The sequence below is a fragment of the Ochotona princeps genome, unplaced genomic scaffold (genome assembly GCF_030435755.1).
Source record: "Ochotona princeps isolate mOchPri1 unplaced genomic scaffold, mOchPri1.hap1 HAP1_SCAFFOLD_170, whole genome shotgun sequence".
Lineage (NCBI taxonomy): Eukaryota > Metazoa > Chordata > Mammalia > Lagomorpha > Ochotonidae > Ochotona > Ochotona princeps.
In genome coordinates, this window is record NW_026699527.1 from 236475 (window position 1) to 254424 (window position 17950).

Sequence of the window (17950 nt, forward strand, 5' to 3'; positions counted from 1 at the left end):
CCCCTGATGCAGCTCCACCCCATCGCCCACCCAGGGGCAGAGCGGGGTTGAGGGGAAAGTCCCACTGTGGCCTGGCCAGCTTCCCATTGCGCATTTCACTGCATCTGGCAGCTTGTTGTCTTCGTTCTGATTGGGCTCCTGCGCCCAGCGCTTTCACCTTCAAGTGGCATTCTGTCCATCTGCACAGCTGCCTCGCCACAGCATCTTCTGCTTTTTTTTTTTTTAAGATTTGTTTTTAGCTGAAAGGCATATCAGCAGAGAAGGAGACACAGAAAAATCTTCCATCTCTTGATTCACTCACTCCCCAAGTGGCCTCCGTAGCCAGAGCCAGGAGCTTCTTCTGGGTCTCCCATGTGGGTGCAGGGTCCCAAGGCTTTGGGCCGTCCTCTGCTGCTTTCTCAGGCCACAGGCAGGGAGCTGGATGGGGAGTGGAGCTGCCGGGAAGACGAACTGGTGCCCCTGTGGGATCCTGGTGCTTGCAGGTGGAGGATTAGCCCTTTGAGCCACTGTGCCAACCCCATGATGTCGCTTCATGTCTAGGGGTGTGTGTGTGTTGGAAGCAGAACGAGAAAGTGCCTGCCTGTCTACTGCCTCGCTACCCCGACTCATTTCCAAACGCAGACGGGTTCTGAGGTCTGGGCTGCACAGGAATGTGGGGAGCACACGGGGAGCACCCCCACAGAGGACACGAGGTAAGGGAGGAGAGACAGCGGGCTGTCTCACTCGCTCATGACTACCACTGTGTTCCTCCCGCCCTCCTGGGCAGTCAGTCACCTGACCCCTCCTGACTGCCAGGTAAGGTCAGGAATGCACCGGAGCAAGGGAGACACTGCTACACCATCATCCCATAGGGCCACGGGTTCGAGTCTGGGCTGCTCCACTTCTGATTCGGCTCTCTGCTGAGATGCCTGGGAAGGCAGTGGAGGATGGCCCAAGTGCTTGGGACCCTGCACCCACGCGGGAGATTCAGAAGAAATCCTGGGTCCTGACTTGTGGCTATCCCAGCCCCAGTTGTTGTGGCTCTCTCTCGCTCTCTCTCTCATCTTTCGTGTAAATAAAGAAGTAGAGAGGCGTGCATGAGGATCTGGGGGGCCATTCCCAACTCCTGGCTGCTTTCTCAACCACGAGGGAGCTAACACAGTCTCCAGCCCTCCCACCCCTACCGCTGTGGATGTACTGTGCACTGGGGGGGGCTCCCCAATGAGCAAGAAAGAAGGCACAGGGAACCAAACAGGAAAGCTAGACCGCCAGGGCCAGAGGGATGGGCTGCGGCAGCCGCTGTCCTCCCCCCCAGATGGCCTCAGCTGGGAGGTGAGGGACGGCAGAGACTGGGAGGGGATTTCCCTGCGCTCAAGCCCCTCCCCTGGGCCGGACATCCCCCGAGAGAGAGAGAGGGGCAGGCAGGTCGAGGCAGGCAAAAACCCTCAGAGAACCGCGCCCAGAGGGACCCAAGTTTCTTCCTGGCTCAGCGGCCGCCCTCGCCCATGCTGCGCCGGCCGCGGGCCGCGATGGCGGAGGAGGGCTCCTCCTGCCCCTGGCTACGCCTGCCCTGGGCATCAGCGCTGCGCCCGCTTCTGCCACTGGCCCTCATCGTGGCGGCGGTCTACGGCTTCCTCTACAGCCCGTGGCTGGCCAAGCAGCAGCAGCCACAGCAGCAGCCCGAGGCACCTTCGGTGAGTGAAACGGGGAAGGGAGTTGCAAGCGCAGGGAGAGTTGGCGCGCACCGGACTCCGGGACCCGGGGACCTGGTACAGGGCGAGGGACCGTGCACCCGCCAGGGGCGCGCAGATGGACTGACGAGAGGGAGAAAGGGAGAGCTGGGTGACAACGGAGGGTGTGTGTGAGAGAGAGAGAGAGAGAGAGACAGAGACAGGGACAGAGACAGAGCGCGCACCAGGAGGGACAGGTGCGGTGTTCCCCCTGGCACGGCTGACTCAGAGGCTCCCGGGGGCTTCACAGGGCAGGCAGTGGAGCACCCATGGGCGCGGGGAGTTCCGTTTGGGGACCTCGCAGGGGCCTTCGCGTCAGGAGGCCCTCCGGGCGCCTGTGCCCGGTAACTTCCAGGAAAAGTCTCTGGGCAGCTCCGAGTTTTACGCTCAGGCTGTCTGGAAAGCTGGAGAGCGGCGGGGGGTTGGGGAGGCACAGAAGACAGACCCCCCTCCCCTCCCGGGCTGGCATTTTCTTAGTTCTTTCATTTTTGTTTTGTTTTTTTCATCTCTCCGCACACACACACAGTGGGACATTGCTGAGCTGCAGCTGAACCGCACAGGTAAGAAGGGGCAAGTGCGGGGCGGGTGCGCGCGGGTGCGCGCTAGTGCGCAGGTGCAGGTGAGGGCCAAGGAATGAGACGGAGGAAGACGGACAAACACAGCGGCGCAGGTGTGCACCTGGGTATCTTTCCCTTTTCATTTAGCACTTCACTGTCCATTTTTATGTGTGCATTTTTTTTTTGAAAGGTTGACCACCTCCCCCGACCCCGACCCCACCTCCGCCCCGTGCCATGGTGCAGTAGGTTAAACTTTCACCTGCAGAGCTGGCATCCCCTATGGGCGCTGGTTCAGGTCCCAGCTGCTCCACTTGCCATCCAGCTCCCTGCCTGTGGCCTGGGAAAGCAGTGGAGGACGGCCCAAAGCCTTGGGACCCTGTACCCGTGTGGGAGACCCGGAAGAGGCTTCTGGCTTCGGATTGGCTCAGCACCAGCTGTTGTGGCCACTTGGGGAGTGAATCATCGGACGGAAGATCTTCCTCTCTGTCTCTCCTCCTTTCTCTTTCAAATAAGAATAAATGATCTGAAAAAATAAAAAAGGAAGGAAGAGAGACGAGAAAGACCTTCCATCCATTGGTTTGCTCCCCCAAAGCCTGCAAGAACCAGAGCTGGGCCAGACCAAGGCTAGGCACCAGTATCTTCTTCCGGGTCTCCCACCACAGGTGCAGGAGCCCAAGTCCATCTTCTGCTGTGTCCCACGGTGCGCATGCGCCAGGAGCTGTGGCCAGCCAGGACTCAACCCAGATTCTTCCAAACAAGGCTCCCTTCCGGCATGTCTCCCTCTCCCTTGAAAGAGCCCAGGTCAACCCAGAAGAAAAAGCAAGCAGTACCCGCAGCCATGACCCCATTCATTCCCCCCAGTGTGGCCTGCGCATGTCCTACCCTTACACTGGGAGGAGGATGTGGCCGGCCGGCCAGTCATGGGCAGGCCAGCCTCACCCCTGGTCCTGTGGAGGAGCCTCCTCACCCAGGGGGCCCGAGCCAGTGGGCAGACAGGGCCCCTTCCAGCTGTCCACTGCTCCTCTTTCTCTTCTGGGCTGCCCTCTCTGCAGAGGGGACCCCTCGAGTTGGGGTACTGTGTCCTCTTTGTTTGGAACGGGTGAGAATGAACATTCTGCCCCTCAGTGGTAATCTCTCTCTCTCCCTTTATCTCCCTCTCTCTTGCCTTCTCTGTGGCTCTGTGCCCAGCCTTCACCCCCAAGGCTCTGGATGGGTGATGAGTCACGTGGGCAGCTGGCTCGAGGTGGGACAGATGTTTCTGATCATGTACCCAGCCGGGCAGTCAGCACGGCCACTATGCCTACACCCCCGAGCCTGACCCGTAGCCAAATGCAGCCCTCCCGGGGGAGGGGAGGAGATGGCAGATCCTGGCACACGCCCTGTGGGCCCTTCCTCAGCATACAGCGACAGGTGTCCTGATCGGGCTCTTTGAGCAAATAGAAACCAAGATACAAGGGTGTGTAGATCCCCAGAAGAAACTGAGGAGCCCCTTATGACTCAGGAGTCCTAGAGAGAAGAAGGTACTGCCGCGTAGGACCCAAAGGGATTGGGGGACAGCCACAGGGGACCCAGCTAGTGGGAGACATAGTGAGGTGCAAGGGACACCTGTTTTAGGTCGTGGGGTAGAGCAGCGGTTGTGAAGTCGGGGTCGCAGATGGGGTTCTGCCTGTGAGCTGTAGCTGGCTGTGCCTTAAGCAGATGGCTTTTGAGGAACCGGGAGGAGGCGGAGTCCTGGTGGTTTGGAGCCACCGAGCTTGTTCCAATCTAAGAACGTTGTCCCCAGGCTCAGAGCAGACCTGGGTGGCAGAACAACGGGATTTCACTGCCCGAGGACTCTTTCTATCCAACTTCTAGTCTCTCTCTTCATCTTCTGATCTCTCTCTCCTCTTCCCCTTCTCTCCTTCTTTCCCCCATCCCATCGTCAACGCAACCACCCCCACCGCCCCCACCTCGAGCCTCAGCAACCCTAAACCTCTCTCCTCCCATCCCCCAACCCTATACCTCAGCAGGTGCTCGCCAGGACCCCAGGCTGCGCTGGCAGGCTGGCCCGGCACTCGGCCGCTCCTTCCTGTTTGGACCGGAGCTGGATGATGGGCAACTGCGTATCCAACGTGACGGCATCTACCGGCTGCACATCCAGGTCACGCTAGCTAACTGCTCCTGGATAGGACCCACCCGGCCCCGCGGTGCCACTCTAGCCTTGAGCATTTGCAAACCGGTCACCCACAGCATCAGCCTCTTGCGCCTCCACTTCTCCCAGAGTTGCAGCGTCGTCTCCCAGCGCCTGACACCCCTGGCCCGTGGGGACCTGCTGTGCACCAACCTCACACTGCCCCTGGTACCCTCCCAAAACCCCGATGAAACCTTCTTTGGTGTCCAGTGGGTGCACCCCTGACCCCCCCTCCTGTCTCCCTCCCACCACTCCCTTCCCCCCAGCCCCACTCAAACCGTAAATAACTCCATTTTGTCCCTGGGTGCACCAGAGATTCCCTGGGAAAAGATGGAATATGTATTTGTCCCTCTGGACAATGGCCCTCGCAGCCCAGTAGCAGTAGGGAGGCTGTGGCGGCCAGACACTGCTGCTACCATAGAGAAGAAATAAGAATATCTAAGAAACTAATAAAACGTTGCACTTGACCCCTGCTCCATGTGTTGGCTGGGTACAGGAGGTACATATCTGTGCCCAGAGGCCTTGGTCGTTTGGGGAGCTGCAACACCATAGTTCCAAGCAGGTGTGGCCAGCAACACACAGGAGGCAGAACTCCACTTCCCACACTTCTTCCCACCCAGACGAAGGCCCCTGGAGGCCAGGCTGGGTTGTGGCTGGCAGAAGACATCAGGAGAGTTCTCTCAAGCAATGCATCCCAGCAAGTTTGTTTTTCTAAGATTTCTTTGTTTTTATTGATATACAGAGAAGAGGAGAGGCAGAGAGGAAGATCTTCCGTCTGCTGACTCACTCCCCAAGTGGCTGCAGTGGTTGGTGCTGAGTTGATCCAAAGCCAGGAGCTTCTTTTGGGTCTCCCATGTGGGTGCAGGGTCCCAAGGCTTTGGGCCGTCCTCCACTGCTTTCCCAGGCCACAGGCAGGGAGCCGGATGGGAAGTGGAGCAGCCAGGATTTGAACCAGCTCCCATGTGGGATCCCGACGTGTGCAAGGCAAGGATCTTAGCATCTAGGCTACCACGCCAGACCCAGCAAGGTGTTGTGATTTTTTTTAATTATTTGTTTTTATTGGAAAGTCAGATTTATACAGACAGTGAGAGATAGAAAGCTCTTCTGTCCCCAAATGACTGAAAAGGTCAGAGCTGAGCCAATCTGAAGCCAGGAGCAAAGAGCTTTTTCCAGGCCTCCCAGGCAGGTGCAGGGTCCCAAGGTTTTGGGTCATCTTCCACTGCCATAAGCAGGGAGCTGGAAGGGAGATGGAGCAGCCATGATACAAACCAGCACTCCCTTTGGCAGAGGAAGAGCCCACTGAGTCAGGATGCTGACCCCCAAAAAGTTTTCTTAAGAAATAAAAACCCGTGCATCCAAAGGTAGACGATCTTCCCCACCCCCCATCTCAGAAGCTCCTGAGACAGAGAAAGGGTTGCTAAAAACCAAAGCAGCACTCAAGATTCCCAGGGAATCTCCAACATGAAGAGGGAGATGACTTCAGCCAGCGTAAGCTCATAACTTTCCCCCCCACACACTGGCGTGTCGCCCCCCCGCTAGTGCGGCTGCCAGCTTTCCCAGTGACCCGGAAGTGAAATCTTCCATTGGCAGGTGAATGGCTCAGAGAATGCGGCCGCTGCGGGCAGGCGACCAGCTATTCATACACCATAAAAAGGAAGGAAGTTGAGGGGCTCCTCCCAACTTCGGCGCATCCCAAGTCCCGCCACTTCTGCTTGCCAGCCCGTTTCCTGCTCCACCAACCACAGCCTAGGAGGCACTAGGAGATGGTCCTTTAGGTCCTTGCCACGCACTCTCTCTGCCTCTCAAACTTTTTTTTGAAATGTTTATTTATTTTTATTGCAAAATCAGATATGCAGAGAGGAGGAGAGACAGAGAGGAAGATCTTCCGCCATTGATTCACTCCCCAAGCGGCCAGGGCTGAGCCGAGCCGAAGCCAGGAGCCAGGAACTTCTTCCGGTTCTCTCACTCAGAAACCCACTCCCATGCAGGTGCAGGGTCCCAAGGCTTTGGGCCATCCTCAGCCGCCTCCCCCCCAACCCACCCAAGGCCACAAGCAGGGAGCTGGGTGAGAAATGGGGTTGTCGGTATTAGAACCGGTGCCCATATGGGATCCTGGTGTTTGCAAGGCGAGGACTTGGACACTAGGCTATCGTGCCGGGCTCTCTGCCTCTCAAACTTTAACAAAGTAAGTGTTGATATCAACTGCACTGGAGGATCCTGAAGAAGCTCTTCAAGAGACGGGAGTTGGAGGGGACGGGGCTGGGGCCCCCAAGAGTTTCCCGGGAACGGAGTTTCAGTTTGGAGGGCATGGGGGGAGGAGGGTGGAGACAGAGCAGAAAGTTCTGGAGCTGTTGGTGAGGATCTCACCGCCTAAAGGCCTGCTCCGGAGATGTGCCCTTGAACGGGATCAGGGCGTTCTCTGTCAGGTGCACTGCTTCTCACGGTAAATTGAAGAACAATAGATTGAAAAAGCTCTCTCCTTCCCAATCCAAGCTCTCTATCTCTCTTGGATGAAGGAGGTTTCCTGGGCAGCGGGGCGGGAGCTGGGTGGGGGGCTGAGAATGCGTGTTGGGGTACAGGACAGGGCAGGGTGGGCGGGTAGGGGGAGTCGCCATTTGCCTGTAGCAGCTACAAGAAGACTTGATTTGGTTTCCGGCTGCTCCAGCATCCCGTTGATGGATCCTGGAAACCAGCAGAAATCCAGTGACATGGGGGACCCAGGTGGAGCTCCCGGAAACTCCCAGGTTTCACCCACACCCAGCCCAGTGTCTTTCAAATGTAATCGTGGGACCAGGCGCCATAGCCTAGTGGCTAAAGTCCCTGCCTTGAACGCTCTGGGATCCCATATAGGTGTCGGTTCTAATCCCGGAAGCTCCACTTCCCATCCAGCTCCCTGCCTGTGGCCTGGGAAAGCAGTCGAGGATGGCACAAAGCCTTGGGGATGCTGCACCTGCGGGGGAGACCCAGAAGAGGCTCTGGGTTCCTGGCTTCGGATCGGCGCACACCAGCCATTGCGTTCACTTGGAGAGTGAATCACCGGATGGAACATCTTCCTCTCTGTCTCTCCTCCTCTGTGTCTATGTGACTTTCCAATAAAAATAAAGCTTTTTTAAAAAATACAATCACTCATGGAAGCATTTTAAGAGGCCCCCTGCTGTGGCCCTGGCAGAAAGGTCCCCAGGGGACAGACAGTGAGACAGAGGGCGGAGGCCAGGACAGCCAGCTCCCCACACGTGCGGCATTTTCTCTTCCTTTCTTTACACTGAAGTTTTCAACTAGGGAATACTCTTGCAATGATTCATATCAGAAATGAACAAAATTTCCCCCACCGTCCCTGCCCTTCCCAGCAGCGTCTGGGGCCTGTTCCCTACGACCTCTCAGAGGCCTGTTACAACAGACAGATACCCCACTGGAGGCCTGGGGCAGCTCTGCGGCTCTGCAAGGGCTGCCCGGAGGAGATGCCTGGCCCCAAGGGGACAGCCCTCCTGGTGGCTGGCACATCACAGTCCTAGGGTGGTCCCGGCTGCCACGAGCTGAGAAAGTGGGAGGGCACCCGAGTTTTCTTAAGTTTTATTTTTACTTCAAAGGCAGAGTTTACAGAAAGAGAGAGAAAAGCAGAGATCTCGGCCCACTGGCTGGCTCGCTCCCCAGTCGGCTGTGAGAGCCGGAGCTGAGCCGATCCAAAGCCAGGGGCTAAGGAGCCCCATCTGGGTCTCCCACGTGGGTACAGGGTTCCAAGGCCTTGGGCCATCCTCGACTGTTTTCCCAGGCCACAAATAGGGAGCTGGAAGGGAAGTGGAGCAGCTGGGACATGAATTAGATGCCCCTATGGGATCCCAGTACCACAGGTGGAGGGTTAGCACGCTACGCCACGATGCCAGCCAGGTCCAGCTTTCTCTTCTAAAGGATTCACCCATAAGTACTGCTCTTCTGGACCCTGGCAGAGCCCCCCACACCTGTATGGAAATGCAAACTGACAGACTGGCAACTTCCATTCACCGACTCACTGCCCCAACTGCACATAAACTGCTAAGGAAGACTGGCCCAGCGGCCCCCCAAGTCAGGACCCCAGAACTGCACCGGGAGGGGCTCCCCCGTGGGTGGCAGCGACCCAAGCCCTTGCGTCATAACCTACAGCCTCCCAGGGTACGCTCGAGCAGGGAGTCGGAGCCAGGAGCCAGAGCTGGGACTCCAACCTGGGCCCTGGGATGTGGCGCCCTCACCCTTGTCTTCATTGCTGGGCGGAAGGATGCGTGCTGGGACACAGGAGACAGCTGGCTTGCCACTGTTTGGTAGCTAACCCTTTCACTCTGCCTTGCAAATACAACATCATTTAAAAAAAAAAAAGGATCCTGTATGGGGTTTTCCTGTGGAATACGAATCTATACTTTTTGTTGCTGAGGGGGAAAATAAATGAATTCTTTGAAAGTAGCAAAGCCTTCGGAGCTAATGCATCCCTCTGGTTCCAGAACTTTCCCTCTGGGCTGAAAAGAGGAACTTGTACACATCAGTGGTCACTACCATCCCCCTGGCAGCCTGCCGTGTCTCTCAGGACTCGCCTGCTGCCCCAGTCCTGGGGACAGGCTGAATCCTCCCCTCCTTCTCTCTCTCCCTCTCTCTCTCTCTCTCTCTCAATCCCCACCTTGCACACATTGGGATCTCATATAGGTGTCGATCCCAAATAGGTACCCCGGCAGCTCCACTTCCCATCCAGCTCCCTGCCTGCGGCCTGGGAAAGCAGCGGAGGACGGGCCAAAGCCTTGGGATCCTGCACCCGCGTGGGAGACCCCGAAGAGGCTCCCGGCTCTGGCTACGGATTGGCTCAGCACCAGCTGTTGTGGTTACTTGGGGAGTGAATGGATGGACAGAAGATCTTTTTCTCTGTCTCTCCTCCTCTGGATATCTGAGTTTCCAATACAAATTAATAAATTAAAAAAAAACTGAATCAAGGCAGAAGACGGCCGCTGACCTGGGATCTATTCCACTCCCCATCCGTCCGATACTGGAAGTGACTTAGTCCTGGGAGAGACGGCCCACAAGCTCTCAGACATCTCAACGACTGCTCACCCTTGACCCAGTCGCCAGGGCTCTGTCTCCTTCCAGTTCCTCAAAATCATCGATTTTAAAAACCTCTGCCGGAGGCCCTGCAGCCACCTGGCAAAGGCACAGCTAGCAACCTGCTTGCCGGAAACTCCCATGCATCCTGGGCTCTGCTGCAGAGAGGTGAGCTCAGCAGAGAACTCCCCCCACACAGGAGGCAGGGGACCACAAAGGTGTGTTCCCCGGGCAGCCACCTGGCCATGTGTCAAGCTCAGGATGCAGACACGGTGGCCGAGAGGATCACCACCACCACCCAAGCCCCGTTGGGTTGGGCGGAGTGAGGCTCAGAGCCCAGAGCCAGTTAGAGGAGGCGGAGGAACAGAGAGGCAGACGGAGAAAGAGTACGTTAGAACAGCAAAATGCATCGCTGGCCCTGCTGGGCCTCTCATCACCATGGCAACTGCTGCAGGGGGCGGGGTGGGGGATGGTCCCTGCTTTCCCTGAAGTTTGCTGGCATTTGCTGCCGGTAGAATCCACAAGATGGAGACACAGGATCACCCAGAGAGATTTCCTGGGCCCTGGATTCCAGCTCCAGTCAGGACAGCCAAACCAGAAGCCGGCAACTCCTTCCGGAACTGTGTCTGCCTCATTGTAGATACAAATAAACGTATCTGTTTCATTTGGTGAACTAACTGTTGTTTCTTTTATTTGTAAAGATGTCTTTATTTGAAGGGCAGAGTTACAGGAAGAGAGATCTCCCTTTCACTCAAAGTGGTCTCAACCGCCAGGGCTGGACCAGGCCAAAGCTAGCAGCCAGGTTCCCATCAACTGCCTTGGCCACGTGGGTACAGGGGCCCACGCACTTCCTTGGTTTTTTTTTTTTTTTTTTTTTTTTGCTTGCTTGTTTGTCTGTTGTTTGTTTTTTCTTCTGCTGAGTTCCCAGACACATCAGCAAGAAGCTGATGGGAAGCGAAGCAGCCGGGATTTGAACTGGTGTCCCTATGGAATGCCGGCACTGCAGGTGGTACCTTCACCCACTACACCACGACGCTGTCCCCAAATTAAAATAATAATAATTAATAATAATAAAATGAAAAGCAAACAGTGCTGATTAATCTGTTTTCTGTGACTAATAACCCCAATCTATGGATCCAGCAGACCACAAAGAGATGCTGGGGCCCGAGGGGGAGTGGCCACACCACGTGAGGGTCTTTGGCTGGTAGAGTCCCTCTGGGTCAGACGGTCACAGGAGCTGTGGCAGGGTCACAGCGAGGGCACTCCGAGGCACCCACCTGTCCCCAGCTGTGCCCGTCCCTCCATGGCAGAGGCCAAACACAGGATATCACTGCAAAAGAGGATCTGGGCTGGGAGGGAGTGCTGAGCAGGTGTTTGAGGAAGTCATATATTTTCATGACATCCGACGATGAGTTGGCCGTGCCCTGAGCCCGGGCCGGGCCCAGGCCACGAGAACCGCACCCTTGTCAGGATCAGCGTGCACCATGGCAGAACTCAGATGACAAAGAGGAAAGTGGGGGAAGGGAGGGGACAAAAAAAAAACGCAGGATTGGAGTCAGTTCGGTGGCTCAACAGGCTAATCCTCTCACTTCAAGCGCCAGCAACCTACAGGTTCAAGCCCTGGCTCCTCCATTTCCCATCCCATTCCCTGCTTGCGGCCTGAGAAAGCAGTCGAGGACCGGCCCAAAGCCTTGGGACCCTGCACCCACAGCTGTATCACATTACTGTACCCCAACCCTCACCCCAGTCTGTCTCTTTAAGGGAATTTTGTCGATAGCAAAAATGACTTAGGCTGTCTCACTGACCACACAATAAAATCTAGACCTCACAGCATCATCTCAGGACCCTGCTTGTGTGTGTGTGTGTGTGTATATATATATATATATATATATATATATATATATATATATATATATATATAATGTTTAAGTGTTTATGTATAAAATGCTTTTTTAAAGATTTTTTAATTGAAAAGGCAGATTTACAGAGAGGAGAGACAGAGAGATACATCTGCCATCCGCTAGTTTACTCCCCAAAGGGCCTCCATTGGGACCCGTATGGGAGACCTGGGAGAAGCTCCTGGCACTCCTGGCTTTGTCCTGGTCCGGCCCCAGGCGTTGTGGGCTTCGCGGAATACATGCCTGTTACCTAGGGTTGCCAGGCTCCTATGCATGTGTGTCAAATCACCGGAAAATGGAGTCAGGCAGTTCGCGTGTGGGGCTCGGAGGAGTCCCACAGCTGGCTCTCCATGCCGATCAAGTGCTGGTCCTCCTTCAAGGCCAGCCAAAGCTCATGGCTGTACTTCCCAGGTGGCCAGGTGGGGAGATGCTAAATGAAGAGAGTGGCCTTCCCACTGCGCGGTGCGGGGGCGGCCGCAGCCATCACCTGGGGCTTTGTAGCAGGTGTGATGATGGGGTTGTGTGGGGATGTTTGCCCTCGCTCTACTGCGTGACAACGCAGCTGGAAGCATTGGCTTGCTCATCCAGCTCTGGAAACTCCAGGCTCGAGGGAGGAGAGAGAGGCTCTTCCATCAGCTGATTTACTCCCCAAATGGCTGCAATGGCTGGAGCTGGGGCTGGGCTAGAACAGGAGTTTTTTCTGGGGTCTCCCGCGTGGGTGCAGGGTCCAAGCACTTGGGCTGTCCTCCACTGCTTTCCCAGGCTATAAGTAGGGAGCTGGATGGCAAGTGGGACAGCCGGGACTCGAACCAGGGGCCCCTATGGGATGCCGGCAGTGGAGGCTGTGACACAATGCAGGCCCCAAATGTCCCCTCTTATTGCCCCCACTGACCCCACCTCAGGCACGAGAGCTCCAACTACCCCAAACCCTCATGGGGGCTCTCCGATTCAGGGCACGAAAGCCAGGTCCATGCCATGGTGGTATGCAGGCATGACTGTTGACCCGGGGCCGCAGGTTGTGAGAAAGACCAGGCTTCTTTTTCTGCTTCTTTTTAAAAAATTATTTATTTTTATTGGAAAGGCAGATTTACAGAGGAGAAGAGAGAAGAGAGGAAGATCTTTCGTCCAGTGATTCACTGCCCCAGCGGCCGCAACGGCCGGAGCTGAGCTGATCCAGAGCCAGGAGCTTCTTCCGGGTCTCCCACGCGGGTGCAGGGTCTCAAAGCTCTGGGCCGTCCTCCACTGCTTTCCCAGGCCACAGGCAGAGAGCTGGATGGGAAGTGGAGCTGCCGGGATTAGAACTGGTGTCCATATGAGATCCTGGCGCATTCAAGGCGAGGACTTTAGCAATAGGCTATGGCGCCAGGCCCCACCCCGAGGCTTCCTTCTATGTAGTGTGTCATCCTACAAAGACTCTGCTTTGGACCAGCTGACACCATCAGCTCCATGTCCATGTTGAACCTGTTGAGTAGCAGGTCATCAACTCCTGGGTGCTCTCAGCCCAGGCAAGCTGACCCATGAATCCCATGAAGCCATCCCAGGTGAATTCCTGGGTACAGTAGTTAAGATGGCTCTTTTGAGAGTGAAGCTGCCGTCTGCAGGCCCAGCATCCCCTAGAGGCAATGGTTCGAGTCCCAGCTGCTCCACTTCCCATCCAGCTCCCTGTTCATGAGTCGGGGAGAGACAGCAGGTGAATGCTCAAGTATCTTGCGTTCCCACCCCCCATGTGGAAGACCCGGCTGGCGCTCCTGGCTCCTGGCAGGCACTGTTGTGAGCATTTAGGGGAGTGACTCAATGGCTGGGAGCTCTTTCTCCTTCAAATCAGTGCAAATCTACAAGTCCTGTGCCACTGTAGGGTGCATTGCTTCTCTGGGTGGGGGTCCCAAGCTCTCCCAGGGCAAGTGGAACTGCTTGCCACATTCTCCCAGGGAGCAGGGACGTCCTTTGTAAGGGCCCCACCTGAGCCAAAAACAGGTAAGATAAAAAAAAAAAATCCACCCCACCGACCCCCCAGGACCCCATCCTCCCTTTGCTCCCTCGAGCCTACATTCTATCACAGTTGTTTCAGGTCTCTCTGGGTGGGGTGATGTGATCTGCCTCCCTGTCTATGCAAATCGTGACGCTGCCCCATGTGGCTTCCGCCCACCCGGGAGACAAGCCCTGGCATGCCCAGATCGCTTGCCCATTCTAACTGCAAAAGCTAGCTGGACCGGCAAGCCGCACGCACACACACACACACACACACACACCCCGAGCTCAGCCTTCCGTGTACATGCTAGGGGGCCTTTCTAGGTCATAAGTCAAGCATGTGTGGCTGGCACCGTCACCCCAGAATGAATTAGACGCACTGAGAGCCGAGTCTCCAGAGGGATAGAGGGGGAACCCCTTTCAACGTGTCCTAGCTGCTTGGCTGCTCCCAAGAGCTACAAGGAGCAAGACCCAGGGGCAGGTGCCCCTCTGGGCCCCATTGGACCTTGCCTCCCCTAGTCATCTGGGTTTCCGATCTTACTAATGCGGACTTAGATGGCTGCACACCTGTCAGTCAAATGCCTTCCCTTATCTGGGACACAGGGGGACGTGGGATGCGGGTGAAGCCACACAGCCACATCCCCTTAGGGCTCCCGAAGAGCCCATGATGGGGGGCGTGGGGCGAAGGGAGGGGGCCGCCCTTGCTTTTTTTTCTCTCCTCTCCCTACAACAGGACTCATAGAGTGACTCACGCTTTCCTTGCCTGGCCTCCGTCCCTGATGACGGCTCTGAGCCGTACCTGTCACCCTCTGAATCAACCTTACCACCGTCGTAAGCCTGTGCTGACAATTTTTTGCAACAGACAGACAAGTACCTAGGCGTCAATAGGAGGCTGTAACCTAGACCACCGCATTTTTGCGAGCCAGGTTTGGGGGGTTTTCCTGCCCGCAGGTCCCCAGAGATCACCGAGGGGGATGAGGTGAGGTGGTCTTCGACCGCAAGAACCGCCAGGGAGAGTCTGATGGAGCGTGACTATTTGTTGTAAAATGAGCACAATTTACACAGACTAGGAAAGCGGAAGGCAGGAGGGCGTTCCCCGGAAGTCCTCCCACCCAACAATGACATTGTCATTGGCTAGAAAGTTTGTCTATCACTCTGAACCCTCCAACCAAGTCACAGGTCACGTTCCACAGGCTGGAAACAGTGCCTCAGGTCACGTTCACCACCTGCGGCAGGCAAGTAGGCTATGGGTCCCATCTGACTTCTTCTTTTTTTTAAGATTTATTTTATTTTTATTGGAAAGGCAGATACACAGAGAGGAGGAGAGACAGAGAGCAAGATCTTCCGTCCGATGATTCACTCCCCAAGTGACCACAACAGCCGGAGCTGAACCAATCTGAAGCCAGGAGCCAGGAACTTCCTCCAGGTCTCCCACCTGGGTGCAGGAACTCAAGGCTTTGGGCCGTCCTCCACTGCTTTCCCAGGCCACAGGCAGGGAGCTGGGTGGGAAGTGGAGCTGCCGGGATTAGAACCTGTGCCCATACGGGATCCTGATGGGTTCAATGTGAGAACTTTAGCCACTAGGCCACTGCGCCAGGCCCCCCATCTGACTTCACAGAGTTGCTTAAGGAAGTGCCAGCACAGCTTGTCCAAGGACAGAGACTGGGGTGCAGCCCAGTGAACAGGCCAGGTTGAGTCTCGGTTAGCCAAGACCGTTGTCAGGGATTTGCCAGGGGACACAGAGTACCCTGTGCATTCGGCCTCCCGCCTAGGCTAAACAGGCAAAGATTCAGGGGCGGTCTCCCACAGCCAGGCAGGAGTTGATTTGTCTTGGAAGAAATACAGATACACAGACAGGAGGAGAGACAGAGACAAAGATCTTCCATCCCCTGGTTCACTCCCCAAGTGGTCGCAACGGCTGGAGCTGAGCCGATCCGAAGCCAGGAGTCAGGAACTTCTTCTGGGTCTCCCACACAGGTGCAGGGTCCCAAGGCTTTGGGCCGTCCTCCACTGCTTTTCCAGGCCACATACAGGGAGCTGGGTGGGAAGTGGGGCTGCTGGGTTTAGAACCAGTACCCTAGGGAGATGTCGGTGTCACAAACTGTGGTGACCGCCTTTAGGGTGCTCGCACAGATGTGCCACCCTCCACATGCTGGACTTGATTGTGGGGCCCAGCACAGAAGCCTAATGGCTAAAGTCTTCACCTTTCAAGCACCGGAATGCTATATGGGCACAGGTTCTAATGCCGGTGGCCCCGCTTCCCATCCAGCTCCCTGCTTGTGGCCTGGGAAGGCAGTGGAGGATGGCCCAAAGCCTTGGGACCCTGCACCCACATGGTCCACCTGGAAGCCTAAAGAGGCTGGATTACTTTAGCCGGGCATTGGGCATGACTGCCAAACAGACAGGAAAAGTCGCTTTGGGGGACCATTAGGGTACAACTTTGCAAAGGTAAAGTTATAAAGATCTTCCATCTGTTGGCTCATCCCCCCCCCAAAGGGTTGCAATGGTCAGACTGGAGCCAGGAACCTGGCATTGGGGTCTGGCAGGTGGGGAGCAGGAACTCCCCACCCCACCCCACCCCTGACCACCAAGTGCGCCTGACCCACCACGCGTTTGTGGCTTTCCTGGGAGACAAATGGGAAGTGGAGCAGCCAGGACTCGAACTAGAGGCCTCCCTATGGGATGCAAGCTACAGCTGAACGTGTTCCCCGCAAGCGTGTGCAAAAGTCCAGCTGTCAAGACCTTGTGGGTCTAAGCCGACAGTTGTCCAGGATCACGGATGCTGACCAATCTGCGCGAGCCTGGCATGCGTCCCGCTGTCCGTGGTCCTGAAGTGTCCCCTGCGGGGAGCCTGGAGCTCGCCTCATGGATTCCCAGCAGCCTGTGGGCCAAGGAGTGTGAGTGTCCCGGGGAGGGTGAGTCAAGCCCTGTGGCGCCTGGTTAGAACCCGGGTCCTACGGCTGGAGGACCAAGCATTCTGTTTCCACACTCAAGCTCAGCCAGGGGTCACGCCGAGCCGTGGAAGGTGTCTGGGTTCTTTACCAGGAGGCTCTGAGCATCTTCAAAGCCAGCTGGGGGAAAGTCCAAGTTCTTCTAAGCTCTGAATCGCCGGCTCTTGGCTTCCACCTCTCTGCCTGGCAGCTACCCATTGATAAAACTGGCAAAATGAGCTCGTGCATGGGTGACCTCTGTCTCCGAAAAGACCAGCTTGTTCAAAATGCTTAGTCACGGGGCTGGCGCTGTGGCTAACCCTTGCCCTGCAAGCACCGGCTGCCCATGTAGGTGCTGGTTCAAGTCCTGACTGTTCGTGTCTCATCCTCTTTCCTGATGAGGGGAAGGCAGTGGAGAATGACCCAAGTGCTTGGGCACCAGCGCCCACATGGGAGACCCAGGTTCCTGGCTTGAAGACTGGTACAGCTCCAGCTGTTGTAGCCATTTGGAGAATGAACCAGCAGATGGAAGCTCATTTGCTAGTTTTAATAGCTGTTGGATTGGGCCTGGCATGGTAGCCTGGGGGCTAAAGTCCTCGCCTTGCATGTGCCTGGATCCCATATGGGCACTGGTTCTAATCCCCATGTCCCTACTTCCCATCCAGCTCCCTGCTTGTGGCCTGGGAAAGCAGTGGAGGACGGCCCAAAGCCTTGGGATCCTGCACCCGCGTGGGAGACCTGAAAGAAACTCCTGGTTCCTGGCTTCGAATTGGCTCAGCTCCAGTCGTTGCGGCCACTTGGGGAGTGAATCAATGACAGAGGATCTTCCTCTCTGTCTTTCCTCCTCTCTATATATCTGACTTTCCAATTAAAATAAAATAGCGGTTGGGTCTTATTCATCATGAGATTTTAAAATAAAGGGAAAAAAAGGAAACAAAAATTAAAAAAAAAAAAAAAAGGAAGCAAAGAGGGCCCAGCTTGGGAGCCTAGTGGCTAAATCCTTGTGTTGCATGCACCAGATCCAATAGTGGAGCCTGTTCCTATCCTGGCTGCTCCACTTCCCATCCAGTTCCCTGCCTGAGGCCTGGGAAAGCAGTGGAGGACGGTCCAAAGCCTTGGGACCCTGTGCTTGTGTGGGAGACCCAGAAGAGACTCCTGGCTTCTGATCAGCTAAGCTCTGGCGAATGCAGCCACTTGGGGAGTGAACCAGCAGGCGGAAGATCTTCCTCTCTCTCTCTCTCTCTCTCTCTCTCTCTCTCTCTCTCACTAAATCTGTCTTTCCAATAAAAATAGACACAATATTTTTTTAAAAGAAGTATAGAAATACCAACAACTTGACAGAGTATATAAGAAGAGCTAACCTACAGGGGATTGGCATGGTGGCACAGTGGGTTAAGGCATCGTAGCAGGTGCCCCTGCATCCCACATCAGAGTTGGAGTCCAGTCTGATCCAGCTTCCTGCTAATGTTTAGAGGCAGCAGATTGGGACAAGCGCTTGATTCTTCGCTGCCCTGCCCCCCCGCACACACACATACACACATACACCCGTGGGAGACCCTGATGGCGTCCCTGGTTCCCAGCTACTGCCCAGTGCAAACATTGGAGTATTGAATATTGACTCAACAGTGGAAGAACTCTTGGAAGAGAGCACGCGTTAGTAAGG

At 55.9% G+C, this 17950-nt stretch overlaps 1 protein-coding gene across 1 annotated transcript; it reads left to right on the forward strand.

Annotated features, from left to right (window-relative positions):
* Window positions 1-1338: 1338 nt before the first annotated feature.
* Window positions 1339-4661, forward strand: LOC131479220 (CD70 antigen-like). The gene is made up of 3 exons (XM_058659770.1): window positions 1339-1673; window positions 2065-2269; window positions 4273-4661. Exons 1-3 carry the CDS (start codon window positions 1485-1487, stop codon window positions 4659-4661), a joined length of 783 nt encoding a protein of 260 aa, XP_058515753.1. The 5' UTR covers window positions 1339-1484.
* Window positions 4662-17950: the final 13289 nt, after the last annotated feature.

Bases quoted from the DNA above. Each gene is read 5' to 3' on its own strand.
- LOC131479220 (XM_058659770.1), top strand. From the start codon at position 1,485: ATGCTGCGCCGGCCGCGGGCCGCGATGGCGGAGGAGGGCTCCTCCTGC. The intron at 1,674-2,064 runs GTGAGTGAAACG...GGTAACTTCCAG, and splicing joins AGCAGCCCGAGGCACCTTCG to GAAAAGTCTCTGGGCAGCTC. The intron at 2,270-4,272 runs GTAAGAAGGGGC...CCTATACCTCAG, and splicing joins GCTGCAGCTGAACCGCACAG to CAGGTGCTCGCCAGGACCCC.